Source organism: Eubalaena glacialis, chromosome 11 (assembly GCF_028564815.1).
Source record: "Eubalaena glacialis isolate mEubGla1 chromosome 11, mEubGla1.1.hap2.+ XY, whole genome shotgun sequence".
Taxonomy (NCBI): Eukaryota; Metazoa; Chordata; class Mammalia; order Artiodactyla; family Balaenidae; genus Eubalaena; species Eubalaena glacialis.
The window spans coordinates 94,642,298-94,664,858 of record NC_083726.1 but is presented as its reverse complement, the minus strand read 5'-3'; the positions used below and the strand labels follow the sequence as shown (position 1 = coordinate 94,664,858).

General features: G+C 38.4%; 1 protein-coding gene across 3 annotated transcripts in view; it reads right to left on the bottom strand.

Annotated features, from left to right (window-relative positions):
- The window catches only part of ITPR2 (inositol 1,4,5-trisphosphate receptor type 2), a 521,178-nt gene that overhangs the window by 254,801 nt on the left and 243,816 nt on the right, over nucleotides 1–22,561 (bottom strand). For all 3 annotated transcript variants that reach the window (XM_061204256.1, XM_061204257.1, XM_061204259.1), the window contains exons 29-32: nucleotides 18,304–18,426; nucleotides 17,457–17,657; nucleotides 14,876–15,127; nucleotides 12,092–12,217 (exon numbers count right to left, since the gene is read on the bottom strand). In XM_061204256.1, the coding sequence (XP_061060239.1) occupies nucleotides 12,092–12,217; nucleotides 14,876–15,127; nucleotides 17,457–17,657; nucleotides 18,304–18,426 (702 nt within the window). The remainder of the gene's footprint in view (nucleotides 1–12,091; nucleotides 12,218–14,875; nucleotides 15,128–17,456; nucleotides 17,658–18,303; nucleotides 18,427–22,561) is intronic.

Genomic DNA, 22,561 nt, shown 5'->3' with positions numbered 1-22,561 from the left:
ACCACACAATTTGTTTTCAAATTCACTTTTTAAATATTTTTAACTTCAGATGATATTTATTTATTTATTCCACAAATACTGGGAATTCCCCAGTTGGGACTCAGTGCTTTCACTGCCATGGCCCCGGTTCAGTCCCTGGTCGGGAAACTGGGATCCTGCGGGCCACACGGTGCAGCCTAAATAAATACATAAATAATAACACAAATACTGAGTATCTACTATGTGTGAGATGCTGTTCTAGGTCAGCTATACAGCAGTGAACCAAACAGACAAAATCTCTGCCTTTCTTTTGTTTCAGCAGAAACAAACACAAATACATATAAAAACATCAGGTGGGGATAAAATGAAGCAAATGAAAGAGGGACGGAAGGAAGACATTGTTACTTTACACCAGGTAGTCAGCCAAGGCCTCTCTGAAGACTTTAGGCAAGGACCTGAAAGAAGTCACGAGGATGGAGGGTACCTGGGGGATAAATGCATCCCAGGCAGATGCAAAGATGCTGAGATGAGAGTGTGTTTGCCATATCTGAGGAGCAGCAAGAGGCCACCAGATGAAGCAGAGAGCTAGGTAGGGGGAGAACAAGAGGACACTGGGAAGTGAGGGCAGGGATGGGGGTGTCTGTTGGACAGGGGAGAGCCCAATCATGTAGTGGTTTTACTCTGTGAGGAATCTGAGCAGAGGAGTGACCTGAACCAAAGTTCTTCCTCTTTTTTAATCATTATAGCTGCTGTATAGAGAATAGATGATGAAGGGAGGGGGCAAGAGTAGAAGCAGGGAAAACAGGTTATGAGGCTACTGAAGTTATCCAGATGAGAGTTAATGGTACCTTGTTGTAGGGTGGCAGTGATCAAAGTATTCAGAGGTAGTCAGATTTTGAATATTTTAAGGTTAAAGCTTGCAGAATTTGCTAAAGGATTAAATTGAAGAGCAAGAAAATAAGATTTACAGATGACACCAAGATTTTTATGCCTGAATGCCTAGACTGAATGATGGAATTGCCATTTACTGAGATACAAATGACTTGAGAAGGAATTAATTTTAGTGGGCCATGAAAGTGAATGAAGAGTTTGAGCTTCAATAGCCAACTGGAGATATCACGTGGGCAGTGAGATATGTGAGACTATCAGGGGAAGGACCCAAGCTTCAACCAGCCTGGGATTAAAGTTAGGAGAGTGGATGAGATCAGCAAGCAAGTGACTGTAGACAGAGAAGGGAGCAAGTCTAAGGTTTAAGCCTGGCACATTTCAATATTTAGAAGCTGGGAAGATTTGGAGGAAACAGCAAAGGAGATTGAAAGGGAGTGGCCAGTGAGGTGGGAGCAAACAGAGAGCAGGGCTGATATCCTGGGGGCCAAGTGAGGACAGGTTTCAAGAAGGAACCAATCAACTATGATAAACGCTGAAGCTGACTTGAAGAGCAGGACAGGGGCCAACCAATCATCAATCGAGAAGAGCCAAACAAGTGCTCATTCCACCTGGGCACCATCAGTATAATTCAGCATGAAAACTGAGGAGAAAAACAGAATTACAACTGAGGGAAAGGTGCTACACACAAAATAATATTTACAGAATATTTACACTCTTCACTTGCCTGCAATGTTAGCTAATAAGAGCATATTCAAAGAAGGCTTTAGAATGAGACTTTTCGATGGCTCGTTCAACTTCAGAAAGTGAAGAAAATAATGGAATCAACTCATCAAGGAAAGAAAACCTATACAATCCTATCAAATTAGAGAACCTAGAAAGTGTGTTTCAAAGTACATATAAATTTATCTTTACTCCCATTTCCTACCTATTTGGTAAGCTAAACAAAGAGAGAGAATGCTCAAGTGATCTATTTGGAAATGAAATACTCTGATTTGTCTTGTTTAGCAATGACTGATGGGGCAATGACATGACACTGTGTTAGGTGTGTCTCTAAGTTATCCCTCGGTCTAATTTCATCTGCCAGTACATCACTTCGGGTATTGCTGGCCATTACGGAATCTTGAAATTGATAGCAAAATTGAGAACATCTTCAAAAGAAAAGGGAGTCTGAGGCTAACACTGACCACAGCCCACCCCCGTCCGAATGCTTTCTAATAATGACTCAAATCCCCTGACTTTGCAACAACAATCAGTTACGAAGGCAAAGAAAAGCATTTCTGCCCTACAAACACCAATTTTAGCTGCACTGGCACAGAGATCAAAGTGGGCTGTCGTTAAATACTCTAAAGGACAGTAGAACAACTTTTCATGTATCTAACAGCTTTGCTGGCTATCTAAATCTGGTATATTTACAGGACATGGATGCAGTCTCTGTCAGAAAATCAGAATAGAGTAAGTACGTGAAACAATCTAGTGCAAATAAACAAATAAAAATAAATAAAATTAATAAAAATTAAAAATAAATTTAGTTCATTAAAAACAGTCTTTCAGAAAGCTTTTCTTATATGGGTCTTAACAAGATAAAAGACAAGGGGGTACAAACAGGAAAATGAAAGATACTAATTAAGGGGACTCTTTAGAAAGCTTTACCAAGAGCAAACAAAAAGAACTTGGTGGTGCTGACTCCTGAGAAACATGAGGAGAAAGATGGAAGGTGGTATGAGGGCCACTACATATTAATAGTTCATTTGCCTTCTAAATAGGATTGCTTTCCAAATTTTTACTAAAATAATCATCTGCCTTGTGCTGGCTGGACCCTGCCTGAAGCACTGGGTTCCATCCCAAATGCCATACGTTTAAAACACTGAAAAATTAGAGAGAACTCAAAAGTGTACTGAAAACAAGGAGCCCAGAAGCCTTAACAGAAGAGGAACCACTGAAAGTCATGGAGAAAATAATGGGAGACATGATGGCTGTCGTGACACATTTGAGAAGCTACTGTGGAAAGAGCCCTGCATTAGGCTGCCACAGACCTCCCAGCTCTGTTACTAGCCAGGTGAGTCACTCCACGCTAGCAAATTAATCTCTCCGGAACTCGGGAGCAAAATTATGAGGTCAGCCTAGATAATCTTAAGTTCCATTAAGTTGAATAATTTTATCATTTCAAACTAGATCACCAGCGAGGAGAATAGTAAACACCCACATTCTTCCTGAACAGAATCATTCTATGCTGCTATAGAAGGAAAGAATAAGTAAAAATTATAATAGATAAAAATCTGGGGCCCTGAACCAAGATGGCGGAGTAGAAGGATGTGCTCTCACTCCCTCCTGTGAGAACACCAGAATCACAACTAGCTGCTGGACAATCATCGACAGGAAGACACTGGAACTCACCAAAAAAGATACCCCACATCCAAAGACAAAGGAGAAGCCACAATGAGACGGTAGGAGGGGCGCAATCACAGCAAAATCAAATCCCATAACTGCTGCGTGGGTGACTCACAGACTGGAGAACACTTATACCACAGAAGTCCACCCACTGGAGTGAAGGTTCTGAGCCCCACGTCAGGCTTCCCGACCTGTGGGTCCGGCAACAGGAGGAGGAATTCCTAGAGGATCAGACTTTGAGGGCTAGTGGGATTTGACTGCAGGATTTTGACAGGACGGGGGGAAACAGAGACTCCACTCTTGGAGGGCACACACAAAGTAGTGTGCGCATCGGGACCCAGGGGAAGGAGCAGTGGACCCAGGGGAGACTGAATCAGACCTACCTGCTAGTGTTGGAGGGTCTCCTGCAGAGGCGGGGGGTGGCTCTGTTTCACCATGGGGACAAGGACACTGGCAGCAGAAGTTCTGGGAAGTACTCTTTGGCATGAGCATTCCCAGAGTCTGCCATTAGCCCTACCAAAGAGCCCAGGTAGGCTCCAGTATTGGGTTGCCTCAGGCCAAACAACCAACAGGGAGGGAACCCAGCCCCACCCATCAGAAGTCAAGCGGAATAAAGTTTTACTGAGCTCTGCCCACCAGAGCAACAGTCAGCTCGACCCACCACCAGTCCCTCCCATCAGGAAACTTGCACAAGCCTCTTAGACAGCCTCATCCACCAGAGGGCAGACAGCAGAAGCAAGAAGAACTACAATCCTGCAGCCTGTGGAACAAAAACCACATTCACAGAAACATAGACAACATGAAAAGGCAGAGGGCTATGTACCAGATGAAGGAACAAGATAAAACCCAAGAAAAACAACTAAATGAAGTGGAGATAGGCAACCTTCCAGAAAAAGAATTCAGAATAATGATACTGAAGATGATCCAGGACCTCGGAAAAAGAATGGAGGCAAATATTGAGAAGATGCAAGAAATGTTTAACAAAGACCTAGAAGAATTAAAGAACAAACAAACAGAAATCAACAATACAATAACTGAAATGAAAACTACACTAGAAGGAATCAGTAGCAGAATAACTGAGGCAGAAGAACGGATAAGTGACCTGGAAGACAGAATGGTGGAATTCACTGCTGCGGAACAGAATAAAGATAAAAGAATGAAAAGAAATGAAGACAGCCTAAGAGACCTCTGGGACAACATTAAATGCAACAACATTCACATTATAGGGGTCCCAGAAGGAGAAGAGAGAGAGAAAGGACCAGAGAAAATATTTGAAGAGATTATAGTCGAAAACTTCCCTAACATGGGAAAGGAAATAGCCACCCAAGTCCAGGAAGCGCAGCGAGTCCCATACAGGATAAACCCAAGGAGAAACACGCCGAGACACATAGTAATCAAATTGGCAAAAGTTAAAGACAAAGAAAAATTATAGAAAGCAGCAAGTGAAAAACGACAAATAACATACAAGGGAACTCCCATAAGGTTAACAGCTGATTTCTCAGCAGAAACTCTACAGGCCAGAAGGGAGTGACATGATATACTTAAAGGGATGAAAGGGAAGAACCTACAACCAAGATTAATCTACCCGGCAAGTATCTCACTCAGATTCGATGGAGAAATCAAAAGCTTTACAGACTAGCAAAAGCTAAGAGAATTCAGCACCACCAAACCAGCTCAACAACAAATGCTACAGGAACTTCCCTAAGTGGGAAACACAAGAGAAGAAAGGACCTACAAAAACAAACCCAAAACAATTAAGAAAATGGTCATAGGAACATACATATCAATAATTACCTTAAATGTGAATGGATTAAATGCTCCAACCAAAAGACACAGGCTCGCTGAATGGATACAAAAACAAGACCCATATATATGCTGTCTACAACAGACCCACTTCTGACCTAGGGACACATACAGACTGAAAGTGAGGGGATGGAAAAAGATATTCCATGCAAATGGAAATCAAAAGAAACCTGGAGTAGCAATACTCATATCACACAAAGTAGACTTTAAAATAAAGAATGTTACAAGAGACAAGGAAGGACACTACATAATGATCAAGGGATCAATCCAAGAAGAAGATATAACGATTATAAATATATATGCACCCAACATAGGAGTACCTCATTACATAAGGCAACTGCTAAGAGCTGTAAAAGAGGAAATTGACAGTAACACAATAGTAGTGGGGGACTTTAACACCTCATTTACACCAATGGACAGATCATCCAAAATGAAAATAAATAAGGAAACAGAAGCTTTAAATGACACAATAAACCAGATAGATTTAACTGATATTTATGGGACATTCCATCCAAAAACAGCAGACTACACTTTCTTCTCAAGTGCGCATGGAACATTCTCCAGGATAGATCACATCTTGGGCCACAAATCAAGCTTCAGTAAATTTAAAAAAATGGAAATCATATCAAGCATCTTTTCTGACCACAACCCTATGAGATTAGAAATCAATTACAGGGAAAAAACCGTAAAAAACACAAACACATGGAGGCTAAACAGTACATTACTAAATAACCAACAGATCACTGAAGAAATCAAAAAATACCTAGAGACAAATGACAATGAAAACACGACGATCCAAAACCTATGGGATGCAGCAAAAGCAGTTCTAAGAGGGAAGTTTATAGCTATACAAGTCTACCTCAAGAAACAAGAAAAATCTCAAATAAACAATCTAACACTACACCTAAAGGAACTAGAGAAAGAAGAACAAACAAAACCCAAAGTTAGCAGAAGGAAAGAAATCATAAAAATCAGAGCAGAAATCAATGAAATAGAAACAAAGAAAACAATAGCAGAGATCAATAAATCTAAAACCTGGTTCTCTGAGACGATAAAAAAAATTGATAAACCATTAGCCAGACTCATCAAAAAAAAAGAGGGAGAGGACTCAAATCAATAAAATTAGAAATGAAAAAGGAGAAGTTACAACAGACACAGCAGAAATACAAAGCATCCTAAGAGACTACTACAAGCAACTCTATGCCAATAAAATGGACAACCTGGAAGAAATGGACAAATTCTTAGAAAGGTATAACCTTCCAAGACTGAACCACAAAGAAATAGAAAATATGAACAGAGCAATCACAAGTAATGAAACTGAATCTGTGATAAAAAATATTCCAACAAACAAAAGTGCAGGACCAGATGGCTTCACAGGTGAATTCTATCAAACATTTAGAGAAGACCTAACACCCATCCTTCTCAAACTCTTCCAAAAAATTACGGAGGAAGGAACACTCCCAAGCTCATTCTATGAGGCCACCATCACCCTGATACCAAAACCAGACAAAGATACTATAAAAAAAGAAAATTACAGACCAATACCACTCATGAATATAGATGCAAAAATCCTCAACAAAATACTAGCAAACAGAATCCAACAACACATTAAAAAGATCATACACCATGATCAAGTGGGATTTATCCCAGGGATGCAAGGATTCTTCAATATACACAAATTAATCAATGAGATACACCAGATTAACAAATTGAAGAATAAAAACCATATGGTCATCTCAATAGATGCAGAAAAAGTTTTGACAAAATTCAACACCCATTTATGATAAAAACTCTCCAGAAAGTGGGCATAGAGGGAAACTACCTCAACATAATTAAGGCCATATATGACAAACCACAGCAAACATCATTCTCAATGGTGAAAAACTGAAAGCATTTCCTCTAAGATCAGGAACAAGACAAGGATGTCCACTCTCACCACTATTATTCAACATAGTTTTGGAAGTCCTAGCCACAGCAATCAGAGAAGAAAAAGAAATAAAAGTAATACAAATTGGAAAAGAAGAAGTAAAACTGTCACTGTTTGCAGATGACATGATACTATACATAGAGAATCCTAAAGATGCTACCAGAAAACTACTAGAGCTAAACAATGAATTTGGTAAAGTTGCAGGATACAAAATTAATGCACAGAAATCTCTTGCATTCCTATACACTAAGGATGAAAATTCTGAAAGAGAAATTAAGGAAACACTCTTATTTACCATTGCAACAAAAAGAATAAAATACCTAGCAATAAACCTACCTAGGGAGACAAAAGACCTGTATGCAGAAAACTATAAGACACTGATGAGAGAAATTAAAGATGATACCAACAGATGGAGAGATATACCATGTTCTTGGATTGGAAGAATCAATATTGTGAAAATGACTATACTACCCAAAGCAATCTACAGATTCAATGCAATCCCTATCAAATTACCAATGGCATTTTTTATGAAACTAGAACAAAAAATCTTAAAATTTGTATGGAGACACAAAAGACCCTGAATAGCCAAAGTAATCTTGAGGGAAAAAAACGGAGCTGGAGGAATCAGACTCCCTGACTTCAGACTATACTACAAAGTTACAGTAATCAAGACAGTATGGTACTGGCACAAAAATGGAAATATAGATCCATGGAACAGGATAGAAAGCCCAGAGATAAACCCATGCACCTGTGGTCAACTAATCTATGACAAAAGAGGCAAGGATATACAATGGAGAAAAGACAGTCTCTTCACTAAGTGGTGCTGGGAAAACTGGACAGCTACATGTAAAAGAATGAAATTAGAACACTCCCTAACACCACACAGAAAAATAAACTCAAAATTGATTCGAGACCTAAATGTCAGACTGGACACTATAAAACTCTTAGAGGAAAACATAGGAAGAACACTCTATGACATAAATCACAGCAAGATCTTTTTTGATCCACCTCCTAGAGTAATGGAAATAAAAACAAAAATAAACAAATGGGACCTAATGAAACTTAGAAGCTTTTGCACAGCAAAGGAAACCATAAACAAGACAAAAAGACAACCCTCAGCATGGGAGAAAATATTTGCAAACAAATCAACGGACAAATGATTAATCTCCAAAATATATAAACAGCTCATGCAGCTCAATATTAAAAAAACAAACAACCCAATCCAAAAGTGGGCAGAAGACCTAAATAGACATTTCTCCAAAGAAGACATACAGATGGCCAAGAAGCACATGAAAAGCTGCTCAACATCACTAATCATTAGAGAAATGCAAATCAAAATTACCATGACATATCACCTCACACCAGTTAGAATGGGCATCATCAGAAAATCTACAAACAACAAATGCTGGAGAGGGTGTGGAGAAAAGGGAACCCTCTTGCACTGTTGGTGGGAATGTAAATTGATATAGCCACTATGGAGAACAGTACAGAGGTTCCTTAAAAAACTAAAAATAGAATGACCATATGATCCAGCAATCCTACTACTGGGCATATACCTGGAGAAAACCATAATTCAAAAAGACACATGCACCCCAATGTTCATTGCAGCACTATTTACAATAGCCAGGTCATGGAAGCAACCTAAATGCCCATCGACAGACGAATGGATAAAGAAGATGTGGTACATATATACAATGGAATATTACTCAGCCATAAAAGGAACGAAATTGGGTCATTTGTTGAGACGTGGATGGATCAAGAGACTGTCATACAGAGTGAAATAAGTCAGAAAGAGCAAAACAAATATCGTATGTTAACGCATATATGTGGAACCTAGAAAAATGGTACAGATGAACCGGTTTGCAGGGCAGAAATTGAGACACAGATGTAGAGAACAAACGTATGGACACCAAGTGGGGAAAGCGGGTGTGGGGGGTGGTGGTGTGATGAACTGGGCGATTGGGATTGACGTGTATACACTCACTGATGTGTATAAAATGGATGAACCTGCTGTATAAAAAAAAAAAAAATCTGGCTCAGTTTTGGCTTCTAACAAAGTTGCTCAGTAATGAAATCAGTTGTCTCACAAAAAAGTAGTGAGATCATTGTAAATGGAAATATACAGGCAGGTGCTAAAAACTGTGAACTGTAGGACCGCCAGTCTCTTTCAACCCTAGGATCCTACGATTCTTTAGGTCCAATTTACCAAATACCTTTCCTCCAGATTGCCTTCACCATGTCTCACTGATGTAAATCAGTTGTTCCAGGATTTCATAACTTCGTTGAAATATCTGAATTTAGTCTATCTCTACATCAAGTCACTATTGTGTGTGTCCAGCTTCACGAACATGGTTTCTGGCTCTTGCCTGTGTAAGACGGTCCCCCTTTAGGTTATCCTCAACATTATTATCGGGTCTTGGGGAAGCTACTTGAAATTGCTTTAAAGGCTACATATAACCTTGTAATAATACCAGTGATGTTAACCATGATAGGGATAAAATGGATGATGGCACCAACTCTCCTACTAAGTGCCGAGCACGTGCTAAGAGCTATATACGTATTATCTCATTCAATCCTCCCAGTAACGCCATAAGGAATGTGTTATTATTGTATGTATTTGACAAATAAGGAAACTCAGGGTCAGAGGGGTAAGCACCTTGCCCAGGATAACTGAGCTAGTAAGAGACAGAATCTAAACTTGAACTCTGGTCTGGCTGATGACTCTAAAATGCCTATCGCTAACTACCTTGCTCTACTGTAGTGATTCTCAAAGTGTGGTCGTTGGACCAGCAGCTTCAGCATCACCTGAAAACTCGTTAAAAATGCCAAGTCTCACATCTACTGAATCAGAAACTATGGGCGTGGGGCCCAGCGACATGTGTTCTAGCAAATCCTCCAGATAATTTTGCTGCGCATTAAAGTTTGAGAGCTACTGTTCTACTGAACTGAAAATTTGCCTCAAAAGCCACATTCTACTTATTTAACCATATTTTTTTTGTATTTGAATTTGCAAGTGTGTGGTGGCTCCTTAATCTTTCTTCACGGGGCGAAAGACAAATCCGAAATATGGAAAAGTCAGGTTTCCTGTCCCTTCCCTGAAGTAGGAAGGGTGAGTCCTTGTCATTCTCGGTGAGGGGATAAGAGAGTTGCTGCTTTAAAATATAAATCAGAGGGAAACAAGAAGGAAAGAAAAAAAATGCTTCTGCAGTATATAGTTAAGCTGTTGTGGTTAGACATAATGATCGAATAGACCAAGAAAACTTGAAATTCCCTTAAAGCCTTTATATACTAATAACATTATGTCTACTTAAATATTGAATAGCTAAAATAAAAATCCTCCCTACATGCATACTTTAAAAAAAAAAAAGAATATACATCCTTTAGCCTTATGAATAAACACATCAATGGAAAGACTGTTTCCAAGGTAGCATAATCAATGGCAGTTATCATCAAGCCTTCTTTGGTTTAAAAATAAAAATCCTTTCAGCTTTGCAGATCATGCTGCCTAGAATGTGACCTTGGTCTTTTCAAGCTTATCTTTAGTCCATAGCACTGTGCAACTCTGCAAATCAGTCTGTAATCTCTTTAATGTCTTCCTGCACGTGCAGTTTTAAAGCTCAGCCATCAGCATACAAACCATCGTTTACTCCAAGGTCCCTGGAGATACCTGTGGCCAGTCACTTACAAGGGCTTTCACACGGTCACAGGGGTACCTATGAGTGGTATGTAAGTCCTGTGTAAAACAGGATGACTCCTCCACAGGTGCAAGTCTACCTGAGGAAGGTAACGAGTGGCTTTTAAGGTCTACAGAAATGAAGTAAAACAGGATTGCCTTGCTTCACACATGCGTGAACACAGCAGAGCTCACTCATACTACCCCATACCAAAGGCGAAATAAGTACATTCCACCTGCGCGCCTTGACTAAATAAAAGAGTTCCTGGACTGGAATATGTGATTTATTCTATTATCTAAGATTGCACTTGGATGTCTCGATCTGCAGCTAATGTTTTATTATATCCCTTTAGCCTTCCTTCCTTCCAGAAAGAATTGTAGGAAGGCAGTGAGCTAATGGATAGCAATCAGCATCCATCCGTGTGGACTTCACGACTTCACTAACCCCTCTCCTCCAGTACATCTAAGTGAAGCCCATGTAAACTACAAGCACTCAGGAATGTAGGAAGCCAAAGGACTGGGACAGGCCACCATAAGTCATAATAAGTCTAAGGAGTTAGCTATACACTATCTTCTATTAGTGAAACTCTTATTTGAACATTATGTCCCATAATTTTAATGGGAAAACTGGAGAAGATCCTCCCCCCACAGAAAAACTAAAAAAATACACCCTGGACATTATCATTCAGCAGGCAAAAAAGGGGCTAAGATACTAACTAAAATTAAGTGCTATCTATCAAAGATTCCTTCTTCCTTTCTTCGTTCATTCATTTACTCAATATTAACAGAGCAAAAACATGCTAGACAGTATCTAGAAAATGTCAGCCAGCTCCATGTGTCCTCCCCAACCCCCCAAAAAGCCAAACATGAGAAAATGTACTCAAAGTAAAAAGCAGACTGTATTTTGACTGACATGAGTGAAAGCAGCAGATGATTCAATTACTGGAGCACACTCCCAAAGAAGACGTGGAATAGGCAACAGGGGGCAGTGCTGGGTCCTAAATAGTCTGCAAGTACCTACCTGCACGAAAGCAGTACCCAAGACCTCGTGAGATCTCTTCCATCTATGGTTTATAATTGCATTCATGATACAAGGTCAAATACAAACTGACCTCTGCCAAATATCATCTCTAACCAATGTAAAAAGGCTACTAAAATTCCATTTACTAACAGGCCAACATGGTCAGTTGTAAAAGTGAAAATGAACACCTTGCTGCCATATACACTGTACTAGCATTTTGAGTACATTAACTCATTAAATCTCACAGTCTTATGAAACTCAGTCACAACTTTTTGAATGTAACAGAAGACATCTAAACATAGTGGGTTTAATTCTAAGTTTTCATCCAGATGCTTGATACTGTTTAGTCAAAATGTATATCAACAACCTTACTAAACATGAAGTAGTATTTAATGATCAACGTGTAACTTACCCTTGCCATATCCACCAAGAAGTTCTCAAATAATTTCCAAATGTGGTTACTTGTGTAGATTTCTTTCATTTCCACTTCAGTGTCAACATAACAGTGATTAACAAAATTCACATAAGCAATTTTAACCTGTGCAAGTTTCAAATAGAAAAGAAAGTGAGTTTTTTCTTTATTCTTCATCTTCAAATATCTATTATGAATGGTTATTTGAAACTGTGTTATCTCCTATAGTAAATTATAGTATACTTTGGGTCTACCCAGAGAGCATTCCCATCTCCTTTCTTCTACTAAAACACTCTACCCCCTGATCCAGGGTAAACACATGACCTAGTATTCCATTCCCCTGGGCCCAGTGATTGGTGTGAGAATGTGAACTTCATGTAAACCAAGTCTAACATATTTCAGACACTAGGAGTCAAAAGTGCTCCCTTTCCCTCTCTCCCTCCCTCTCTTCCCTCCTCTCCCCCTCACCTCCCCACCTCCCCTCCCCTTCTCGGTCTCTGTCATTCATTCATTCATTCATTCACATTCTCTCTCTCTCTCTCTCTCTCTTTCCCCCTCTCTCATTGTCAAAATGGAACAAGGTCAACCTGGACTCCAAGACCCATCTTCTCCAGGTGTATGGAGGAAAATTATGCTCAGATAAAGAGAATGAGGCAAAACCACAAAGGAAAAGGGAACAAGAGATAGAAGGAATTCTGACATTGTTTGAACCTCTTGAATCATGTGAACAACTATTATTCAAATTCCCAAATACAAGAGCCAATAAAATTCCCTTTTAAAATTTAAACTAGTTTAAGTTAGGTTTCTGTCACTTGCAACCAAGAGAGATCTAATACAATGCTTCAATATGTTGACTAAATAATACTTTATTGCCATTCAAAAGCATTTAAATTACTATTTCTGAGAAGAAGCAGGCTCACAGTTTACCAAAAAAAAAAAAATTGAATTATTTTAAGATGTAGTAAAGTTCCTTTCCAGATTTAGCAAAGTTCCTCATAAAAGACTGGCATGAGGCTCAGCAACATATACCATTTCTAAAGTGCATAGGGCAATAGTTTTTGTTTTTCCTTTTCTTTCCTCTTCTCTTTTCTCACCTCTTTTTTTCTTTCCTCTCTCTCTCTCTGTATAAGAATGTGATGAATGCTATAAATTTCCCCAGAAAAATGCACACACATAAAAACATCATGTAAACAATTTCAGAGGGTTCATAGAATCCGAGTTAGAACCATAAGGAATACAGGGCCAGTTTTCATGCCCTTAGTACTTATCTCTACCTGACTGAGGTCTGAAGTAAATCTTCAATGGCAGGGTGCCTGTGTCACAGAGACATCAGAGCCATTTGGTGCATTATCATAATCATCTTGACAGCAGTTAATATGCATTCAGTGCTTGCTACATGCCAAACACCTTCAGCAGTCTGTATGTAACATGTTAATTTAATCCTCCACCAAACCTATCAGGTACATACTATAATTATTTCATTTCAAAATTGTGTAAATTGAAGATTAGAAGGTTAAGTAACCTGTTGGAATCAGTCACACAGCTAGAAAGTAATGGATCCAAGATTCTGACTCATTCTTTAATCCATTCGTTCATTCATTCAGAACATACTTATTAAATGTAGGTTCAGGTTCAGACAATATAATGGTGACTACAAACAGACCCAGGTGTTACTCTCATTTAGCTTATAATCTTGGTAAAGAATGTGAAGGCTACAGATATTTTTAACTAATAAAATTCAAATACCAAATTTCAAATTATAGACTCTTATAGACTCTACTATGGGAAGCCAGGAGGGTCTTCCTTGAAGAAGTAATGCTTGAATCAAGATCTGAAGGATGAAGAGGGGTGAAGGAGGTGAATATAAGAGGTTAGAGTGGTATGTCAGAGAGAACTGCATGGCCAGAATCAGGACCTCAAATAAAGACAGAACCCACAGATTTAATCACTACACTATGCTTCCTTTCTTTGCCATCTTATTTCAAACCAATCAAGTCATGAAGTACCCTTGGTTTGAGGTATCAACAATTCCACAAAATTTCATAAAAATATACTTTCAAGTCCATCACTATGTAGGACTATTTGGAAGTAGGGAAGTCAACCTAACCTGATGCCTTTTTAAGTTACTGTGATTTAAAATGTTTGGATTTAGTGTATCACATGTTTATAAACTTTGCAACAATACACCACAACGGTAGAGAAGAAAAAAATTATTGCAATGTACATTCCTGGAAGCCTCGTTAATCTTGTTGGCAGACAACCAGTTTCTAATGAGTTTCTTCCCTGCCGTCATGCCAAACAAGGAAGGAGGGTAAAAGATGATGTGTGAATAAAGCAAAATGTGTGTCCATATTTCCAAGAATGCATCTATTCCATAAAGCAAAGGTAAACCTAGAGAATCTGATAGTGATCCTGCAGTACCATCCTAGCCTCTCCTATTGATGACTGTGAATTATTTATGAAGCATCTGTTTTATGCTCAGGAACATACTAGAGGTTACAAGTCAATTTTTCAGTTTGATCACAATTCCATACCTAGAAATTCCTACAGTAGCTTCTAGTAAACTAATAGCGGCTATACCTTAAAAAGGTTTATCATCTTTCATAGTTCCTTGTAGAACAAAAGAGTAAACTTTTTATGCTCTTTTAAATGTTCCTAATTGTATAGCTAAGTACAATTCCTTCACTAAATATATTATCTCATTATAATTAATAGTAGAGGACTTCTGGCACTTATTAAAAATTAATAATAATTCTATAGCTGCTAAGCTTTTGCCAGGCTTACCTCAGGGATGCAGTCGTCATGGGTCACCACCCTCACTATGTCGTCCAGAGGCAGAAGGGAATTGCACTTGATTTCAGTGTAGACATTTTTCCCCTCTGTGCATGCTGCCAGCAACTCCACAAGGGTGATGTGGTAGGCTAAGGGGCCACTCTCATCCCCTCGGTCTCTCTCTGAACACATCATATGGAGAAGGATGGGAAATGATGCTCTATCATTGTAAAATATCAGCACATCTTCACCCCCATTTATCAGCTGAAATGATAATAAGAGAGTCGACATAGCAGTCCAAATGTTCATCCTTGCAGTTATTTCCAAAGGCTTGGTCTATCTGGAAATACGTGCATCTCTTTGTAAAAACATAGATAACACTGCAAATGCAGAACTACACCAAGGCAGGATGGTAAAAAGATTCTAGGCATGTGTCAAGTGATTAGTTATGAATGTTATCAAAACCAGTCGGAGAGACATGGGAGAGGTGGATAGGGGCAAGAATTAATGACACAGATGACAGTAAATTGTTCAGTGAGTCACCCACTGAAATTAAACCTGCAAAATATTCCAATGAAGTTACTTTCTTCTACTTCAAATGGTAGACTCCATTGCCAAGTATGAGAAATCTCGTAAGTATAATTTTACTATAGAATAAAATATCCCCATCTCCTTCAATAGTGACAGAATAAGTAAGCAAGTACACTGAACCAAATGCAACTCTACGAGAATTTGGAGATTCCACGTGTCATGGATATCGGTAGAGAATGGAGGTAAAAGCAGAGATGGGAGAAATAAAGAGAAAAAGACAACTTTTAAAAGAGAGAGAGACAAAGAATGAATATGTAGGGGCTTTTAGGACATAAATTTTCCTCCCTGTTTCGTTTATATAACTTCAGTGGAGAATTCCAGCAGGTGGTAATTTTATTGCTCTATCACCATAATGTCTTGTCTATTTTGGGGGGAAACTGTATTATTATTTTATTGAGAAATCCACTTTGACTGTCATGAAGCCCAGGCTGAGTTAACAGTGATGAGTTCTGGAGGTAACTACACCCCACTCCAGACTTCATAATCACTGTCTTCTCTCTCTACCTCAACTGAAAACCCAGACTCAGGAGGTCTCAATCCCTGCCCTCCAATTCCTGGAAGATGCCACGGCCAACTATGTAAGAGGTTTTGACAGAGAAGACTTTTGTCTTCCCAGAAGACAAACCCTCTACTTTGCTTTATGAGGCAGATAGCAACCCCAAACCACAGACAAGGTCAGGACCTGCGCAGGCCTCAATTCTTATTGTCTATTACAGTACCAATTTTCTAACCCCAACGTGAAATATTTTGGTGGAGAACACAGATTATGTAATTTTTTTCTCTATTTTATTTGAATTGATAAAATATTTAAATTGATGACAATTAATTGGCTTACACAGAAAGTTTTGTTGAAAGTGAATGTATATGGGTCAAAAATTTACATATTAACATAATATTATAAATACTTCTTTACACATAGAAATGCTTCACCTAATAAATGCCATAGGACTGGCTTAACTATTTGCTGCTTTCCCATTTTAAGTCTTTCCATGATGATTTTCCAAAATAAAGTTAATTCTCACATTTCTAGGCAATGAAGGGCTAATGTTAATGTAAATACAGATAAGAGGTAAATTTTACAAGTTTAGAATGCTCCTTAAATGTTAATAACAATAATTTACGTTTAAAATTCAAGGCTTCAAGCTGAATTAACTTTAAGATTTCTATGGGGCAAGAGGGACTCATTGTACCAATACAGAAACTACTCCCACTCTCAAATTTAAGGTACATAATTATGAAAATCCCCCCAAATCAATATAATCTATTATATAACTTGTTTGTAGCCATGTTTGAAAGCTGCCTAATCCATACAGGCCTTTAGAGAACCATCAGGTCACAGAGCAATGATTTACCCAAACAGGCTCAAAGTATTCTCCAAAGTATCACTTGGTTCCTAGTGAGTAACTCATTCATTGTATAAATCTTGCTCAATGACAAACATCATATTGAAAAGGGCAAAATAAATGAAGTACTTCATCCATTTGCTTTTCTTAAATTTTTAACTTACTCTAAATAGCTAAGTTTCCATATATAATGAATCACTGATGGATAATTTCTATTCATTAGTTTCATTCCCTTCAAAGCCCCCTGTAAATAGTAGCAAAGAACACCCATTCTATGTTTCAGGAACCGAGTAATAAGGGCACTCGAAAAGCAGAGTTTAATCCATTTTTGTTACATATTGAAACTTAAAAATATAAAATTTAATCACTTTCATTCTAAATAATCTATAACGTTTCATAGGATTTTACCCATTATTTAAAATACACAAATTCATTAAGAATCAAAAAGAAAAATAAACTCCTAGAAAATTATAACATCAACTTATGATACATTACTTCCCTAGGTCTAAGCAAAATACATTTGTGCTTAAGTAGTCGTACTTAATTTATTTTCCAAACCTATGTTGCTGGGGGATTGTTTTTCACTCTAAAATAACAGAAAACCTGTATTTGAGCATATTGTTTATGTGAAGCTGATAAAATGCGAACTGAGAACATACCTCGGTCATCACCATATCCTGGCATTTCTTCACATATTTACCATCTGCTTTGACAATCGTCTGCAGAAACCTCAGGTACTCCACGTGGCGGCCGTGCGTCTCAATGCAGTGCACGAAGTGCTGGATAACCCTCTCGCTAATTTCATTGCACAGATGGTAATTGTTCATGAAGATGTGCCGCATGGTTTCTGCTTCAAGGAGCTACACACAGAGGAATGTGCCCTTGTAACTCTGACAAGATCAATTTTCTATTCTTCAGTACTTAGACCAATTGCACAGCTTGTGATCAGTTTCCTATTTTACGCAAAACTGTAGTGAGTTTTCTGTGCAAGTCTTCTACAAAGTGCATTGAGATTATTCAGCATTTACAAAAAAAACTGAGCTCACAAAGGAATTTAGTTGGAAAACGGAGCTTATTATAAAGGTCAACAAGTTGGCAACAGTATTCTTGAGATTAATTTAATTATGTATTATTCAAAAGTAGCTGTTCCTTAGTATTCGCCAACACATGTTTTACAGAGCAGAGTTAAGTCCACCTTTGAGTTTTCCAGATTTAACTTACTCATGGCATCACAGAGTTAGTCTTTGTCCTACCACATCTTTTTCCTAACATTAAACTATGTACATATAAATGAAGTTGTCATCTGCAGGTAAGATCTGTGTAATTTTTCACGTTTCTTTAAATGTTTCCTTAATGGAAATAAATGATATTCACTTTTAGGAGGAGAACCCCCTACAAGGAAAAAAATGTGGTGATGAAGATGAATAAAATTCTATCCATCAATGTTGCTAAAACGAATGAGATGGACACTTTACTATAAATATTAGAAGCCACTCAAATACTTACACCAGGGGTTAAGAACAAATTCAGATGTTTATGGAGGAGAACTTGATTCTGTGGATTTCCCCGACAGAAATTCTGCAGGAATGTATGGGCCAGATTCATTACTTCATTCATCTTTTCATCATTCTGGAAGTTAAAGAGTAGCACGTGATACAGAGAAACACACCGGAGCAAAAATATTATCAAAGAATATATTTTTTCGCACATGCATTTTTTCCTCCATGCCACTATTTTATGCTCCCCTTTCTGTGTCTACACCTCTCCCGGTTACCCCGCCCCATCCACCCTCCCCATTTTGTAGATGTCTCTCCTCTTCTCTTAATTCTCCTCCTATCTGTTCTGCTCCACTCTTTCCTCCTCCTTTTTGTTTCACGGCCCATCTCTCATTCTCCCCAACTTTCCTGCTTGTCCACTACAATTTCCCATCTCCGTACAAAGCTGCCTCTTCTCCCCTGCCTCTGTCCCCACACCCCCGCTGTCCCCCCTCCCTCTCTCTCTGGCCCCCTCATTCTCCTGGGTTCTGCTCCCTTCTGGTCTGCACCCTCCAATCCCTCTCTTTCCTCCCCTCTCTTGGATTTCCCATCTTTCCCAGTGTTTCCATGTACCTGGATCTTCCTGTTCCTTTTGTTTTCTGTTTCTCCTCCTTCCCCACCATCTCTATCCCCCTCTTTCTCCAACTCCTCCCTTTCTACTTTTCCAGGAGGCATCTATCCCTCCTCCTCTGGCCCCTTCTGCTCCTTCTCTCCTGCTCTCACTCCCTTGTCCTCCTGCTTTGCCCCCACTCTTTCTTCTCTCTACTCACTTGCCCTCTTTTCCCCACTCTGTAAATTTCTCTCTGTATATATAGTTCTGACTTTACCTCTAGTCTCTCCTCTCCCCTCTCTGTGCACCCTCCTTCGGTGACTTACTTTGTCTATTTTTTCCATCTCATTCTTTTCCTTTTTCTCTTCGCTTTCTGACCTCCTCTTTTCCCCTCTCTCTTTGTCCCCCTCTTTCTTAACACACACACTCTTAAGTTGTTTCCTTATTCACTGTCATTTTCCAAAGTCCTACAATAAGGTACTTCATTGCTAATAAGAATCTCAATAAGAAACTTAAGTCTCAAAACTCACAAAGAATGCAAAGTTCTCTTTTTAAAAGTGGCCTTTTAACAATATCACTGAAACAACCTAAAATTTTTCTGGATAGGTCATGTGGTCAGTGTCAGATATACAAAATGGACTCATGTTTTGAGTAATAGTTTATATTCAATGAATTTAATGTTTTCTTTTTTCCTAACCTGAGAGTCTATATTTTATGCCATCTATAACTAAATAAACTGCCTCGGATCATTAATAGACTCACTTCCTCACATTGAAAATAGGGATGAACTAACCAGACTAATAAATATGTCCAGAAAACTCCATTCCTATCTTGAAAATAGGAAGTTTTTATTTCAAAATCTACTAACATTTTCCTTTATGTGTGTAATCCAGGGATAGTGAAAAGACATCAAAGGAACTTTAGCTGCAGGAACACCCAATTCCCACAGAAAAGCCAGCCACACAGAAGGACATCAGGGCCAGTTCTACTGGAATTGGTGTTTCTTTGAAACTGTTGTCTTATGCTTTTTTTTGTTTGTTTCTGAACAATCTAGTTATCAAAACTGAGCAAACCCCAATGGCATTTTTCCCAGAAATAATTCTAACATTTATATGGAACCACAAAAGACCCTGAATAGCCAAAACAATCTTGAGAGAGAAGAACAAAGCTGGAGATATCATGCTCTCTGATAACAAACTATACTACAAAGCTACAGTGATCAAAACAGTATGATACTGGCACAAAAACAGACACATATATCAACAGAACAGAGAGCCCAGAGATAAACCAAGAACTACGGTCAATTAACCAAGGAATGAGCTCTGAGAGAGAGGATGCCACATTGTATGTGATTTTCAGTGACGTGTAGAAAAATTCTTCAACCTTTTATTCAAGCTTTAGGTGATGCAAGTAAAAATCACTTGATTTAGACATTCTGGGCTGGTGAAGAGTGGTAGAAATGCATCAGGAAGGAATGACAAAGGAGGCAAGAATACACAATGGGGAAAAGGCAGCTTCCTCAATAAACAGTGTTGGGAAAACTGGACAGCTCCATGCAAAAGAATCAAACTGGACTACTTTCTCATACAATATACAAAAATAGACTTAAAGTGGATTAAGGACTTAAATCTAAGACCTGAAACCATAAAACTCCTAGAAGAAAATATGAGAAGTACACTTTTTGACATCAGTCTCAGCAATGCTTTTTGGATATGTCTCCTCAGGCAAGGGAAACAAAAGCAAAAATAAACAAATGGCACCTAATCAGACTAAAAAGTTCTTGCACAGCAAAGGAAACTATCAACAAAACGAAAAGGCAACCTACTGAATGGGAGAAGACATTTGCAAATGACATATCCAATAAGGGATTAATATACAAAATATACAAAAAAACTCATACAACTCAACATCAAAAAAACAAACAACCAGATTTAAAAAATGGGCATAGGAACTGAATAGACATTTTTTCAAAGAAGACATACAGATGGCCAAGAGACACATGGAAAGATGCTCAACATCACTAATCATCAAGGAAGTGCAAATCAAAACCACAGTGAGATATCACCTCACACCTGTCAGAAAGGCTATTATCAAAAACAAATAACAAGTGTTGGTGAGAATGTGGAGAAAGGGGAACCCGTATGCACTGTTGGTGGAAATGTAAATTGGTGTAGCCACTACAGAAAACAGTATATAACGTTTCCTCAAAAGTTAAAAATAGAACTATTGTATGATCCAGAAATTCCACTTCGAGTACTTTTCTGAAGAAAACACTAATTCAAAAAGATATATGCACCCATATGTTCACTACAGCATTATTTACAATAGTCAAGATACAAAAGCAAACTAAGTGTCCATTGACAGATGAATGGAATAAGAAGAAGTGATATACATATACAATGGACTAATACTCAGCCATAAAGGAATGGAATCTTGCCATTTGTGACAACACGGATGGACCTAGAGGGTATTATGCAAAGTAAAATAAATCAGACAGAGACAAATACTGTATGATATCACTTATATGTAGAATCTAAAAGAGAAAACAAATGAACAAACATAACAAAACAGAAACAGACTCATAGATACAGAGAACAAACTAGTGGTTGCCGGCGTCGGGGGGAATGAGTGAACTAGGTGGGGGAGATTAAGAGGTACAAACTTTCAGTTATAAAATAAACAAGTCATAGGCATGTAATATACAGCATAGGGAATATAGTCAGTAATATTGTAATAACTTTGTATGGTCACATCATTTTGTGATGTATAGACGTATCAAATCACTCTGTTGTACACCAGAAACTAATATAATATTGTAAGTGAATTATACTTCAATAAAAATATGATTAATAATAAAACAGCAAACCCAAAAACACAAAGTAGTAGTAAAATACTCAACACGACAGTTATACTAAATAGTAGAAAAAGGGACTTGATCACATGTCCAATGCCCATGTTACAATATCAAAGATATAATAATTTGGAAAATAAATACCTTTTTTAATACCTTTTTTAAGGTTTAATACCTTTTCCTGCTTTTCAATAATTCTTTTATTGCATTATCTAACCTAGTTTGAATTATACCACCTTATAAATTTACATATTAAAATGTAACTAAGTCAGACAGGGGGCAATCCAGTATGAGAAGTGAAAAGTCCAAGTGGGGAGAGTGTCCACAGAGAGGGGCCTGGCATGGCACATTGGTGCCCAAAAGAGACGAAGAGGGCATCCACCCTTGTGGAGGGGTCAGAGCCTGAGTGAGGTGCAGAGGGCATTCATAAGGAGGAATGGGCAGCAGTGGTGATGGAAGATGAGCTGGAGTAAGAGAATAACTATATTCAAACACACATATATTCTCTAGATTTGTCTACTTAAAGGGCCTGGAGGGGCAAACCTCCACAGCAGTAAGTACATTTAGTTCTCAGAATTTTTCTCCCAAATACCATTCTCCCCCAAATGGAACTGGGGCTTCTTGAATAAATGGCTAATTCCAGAGGTGGAACAAGAAAAATGCAAGGGAGCCTGGAATATTTTAATGTGCAGCAAAGCAAGGAACTACTCGAAGAATGATGGGACCATGTTAGAGGACAGGGCAGCTGGCCTGAAGGGGCTCCATTGGCCAAATCTGGGACAATCAAAATAAACAGTGCTAGAAACCTAATATAACCTATTGAATAAG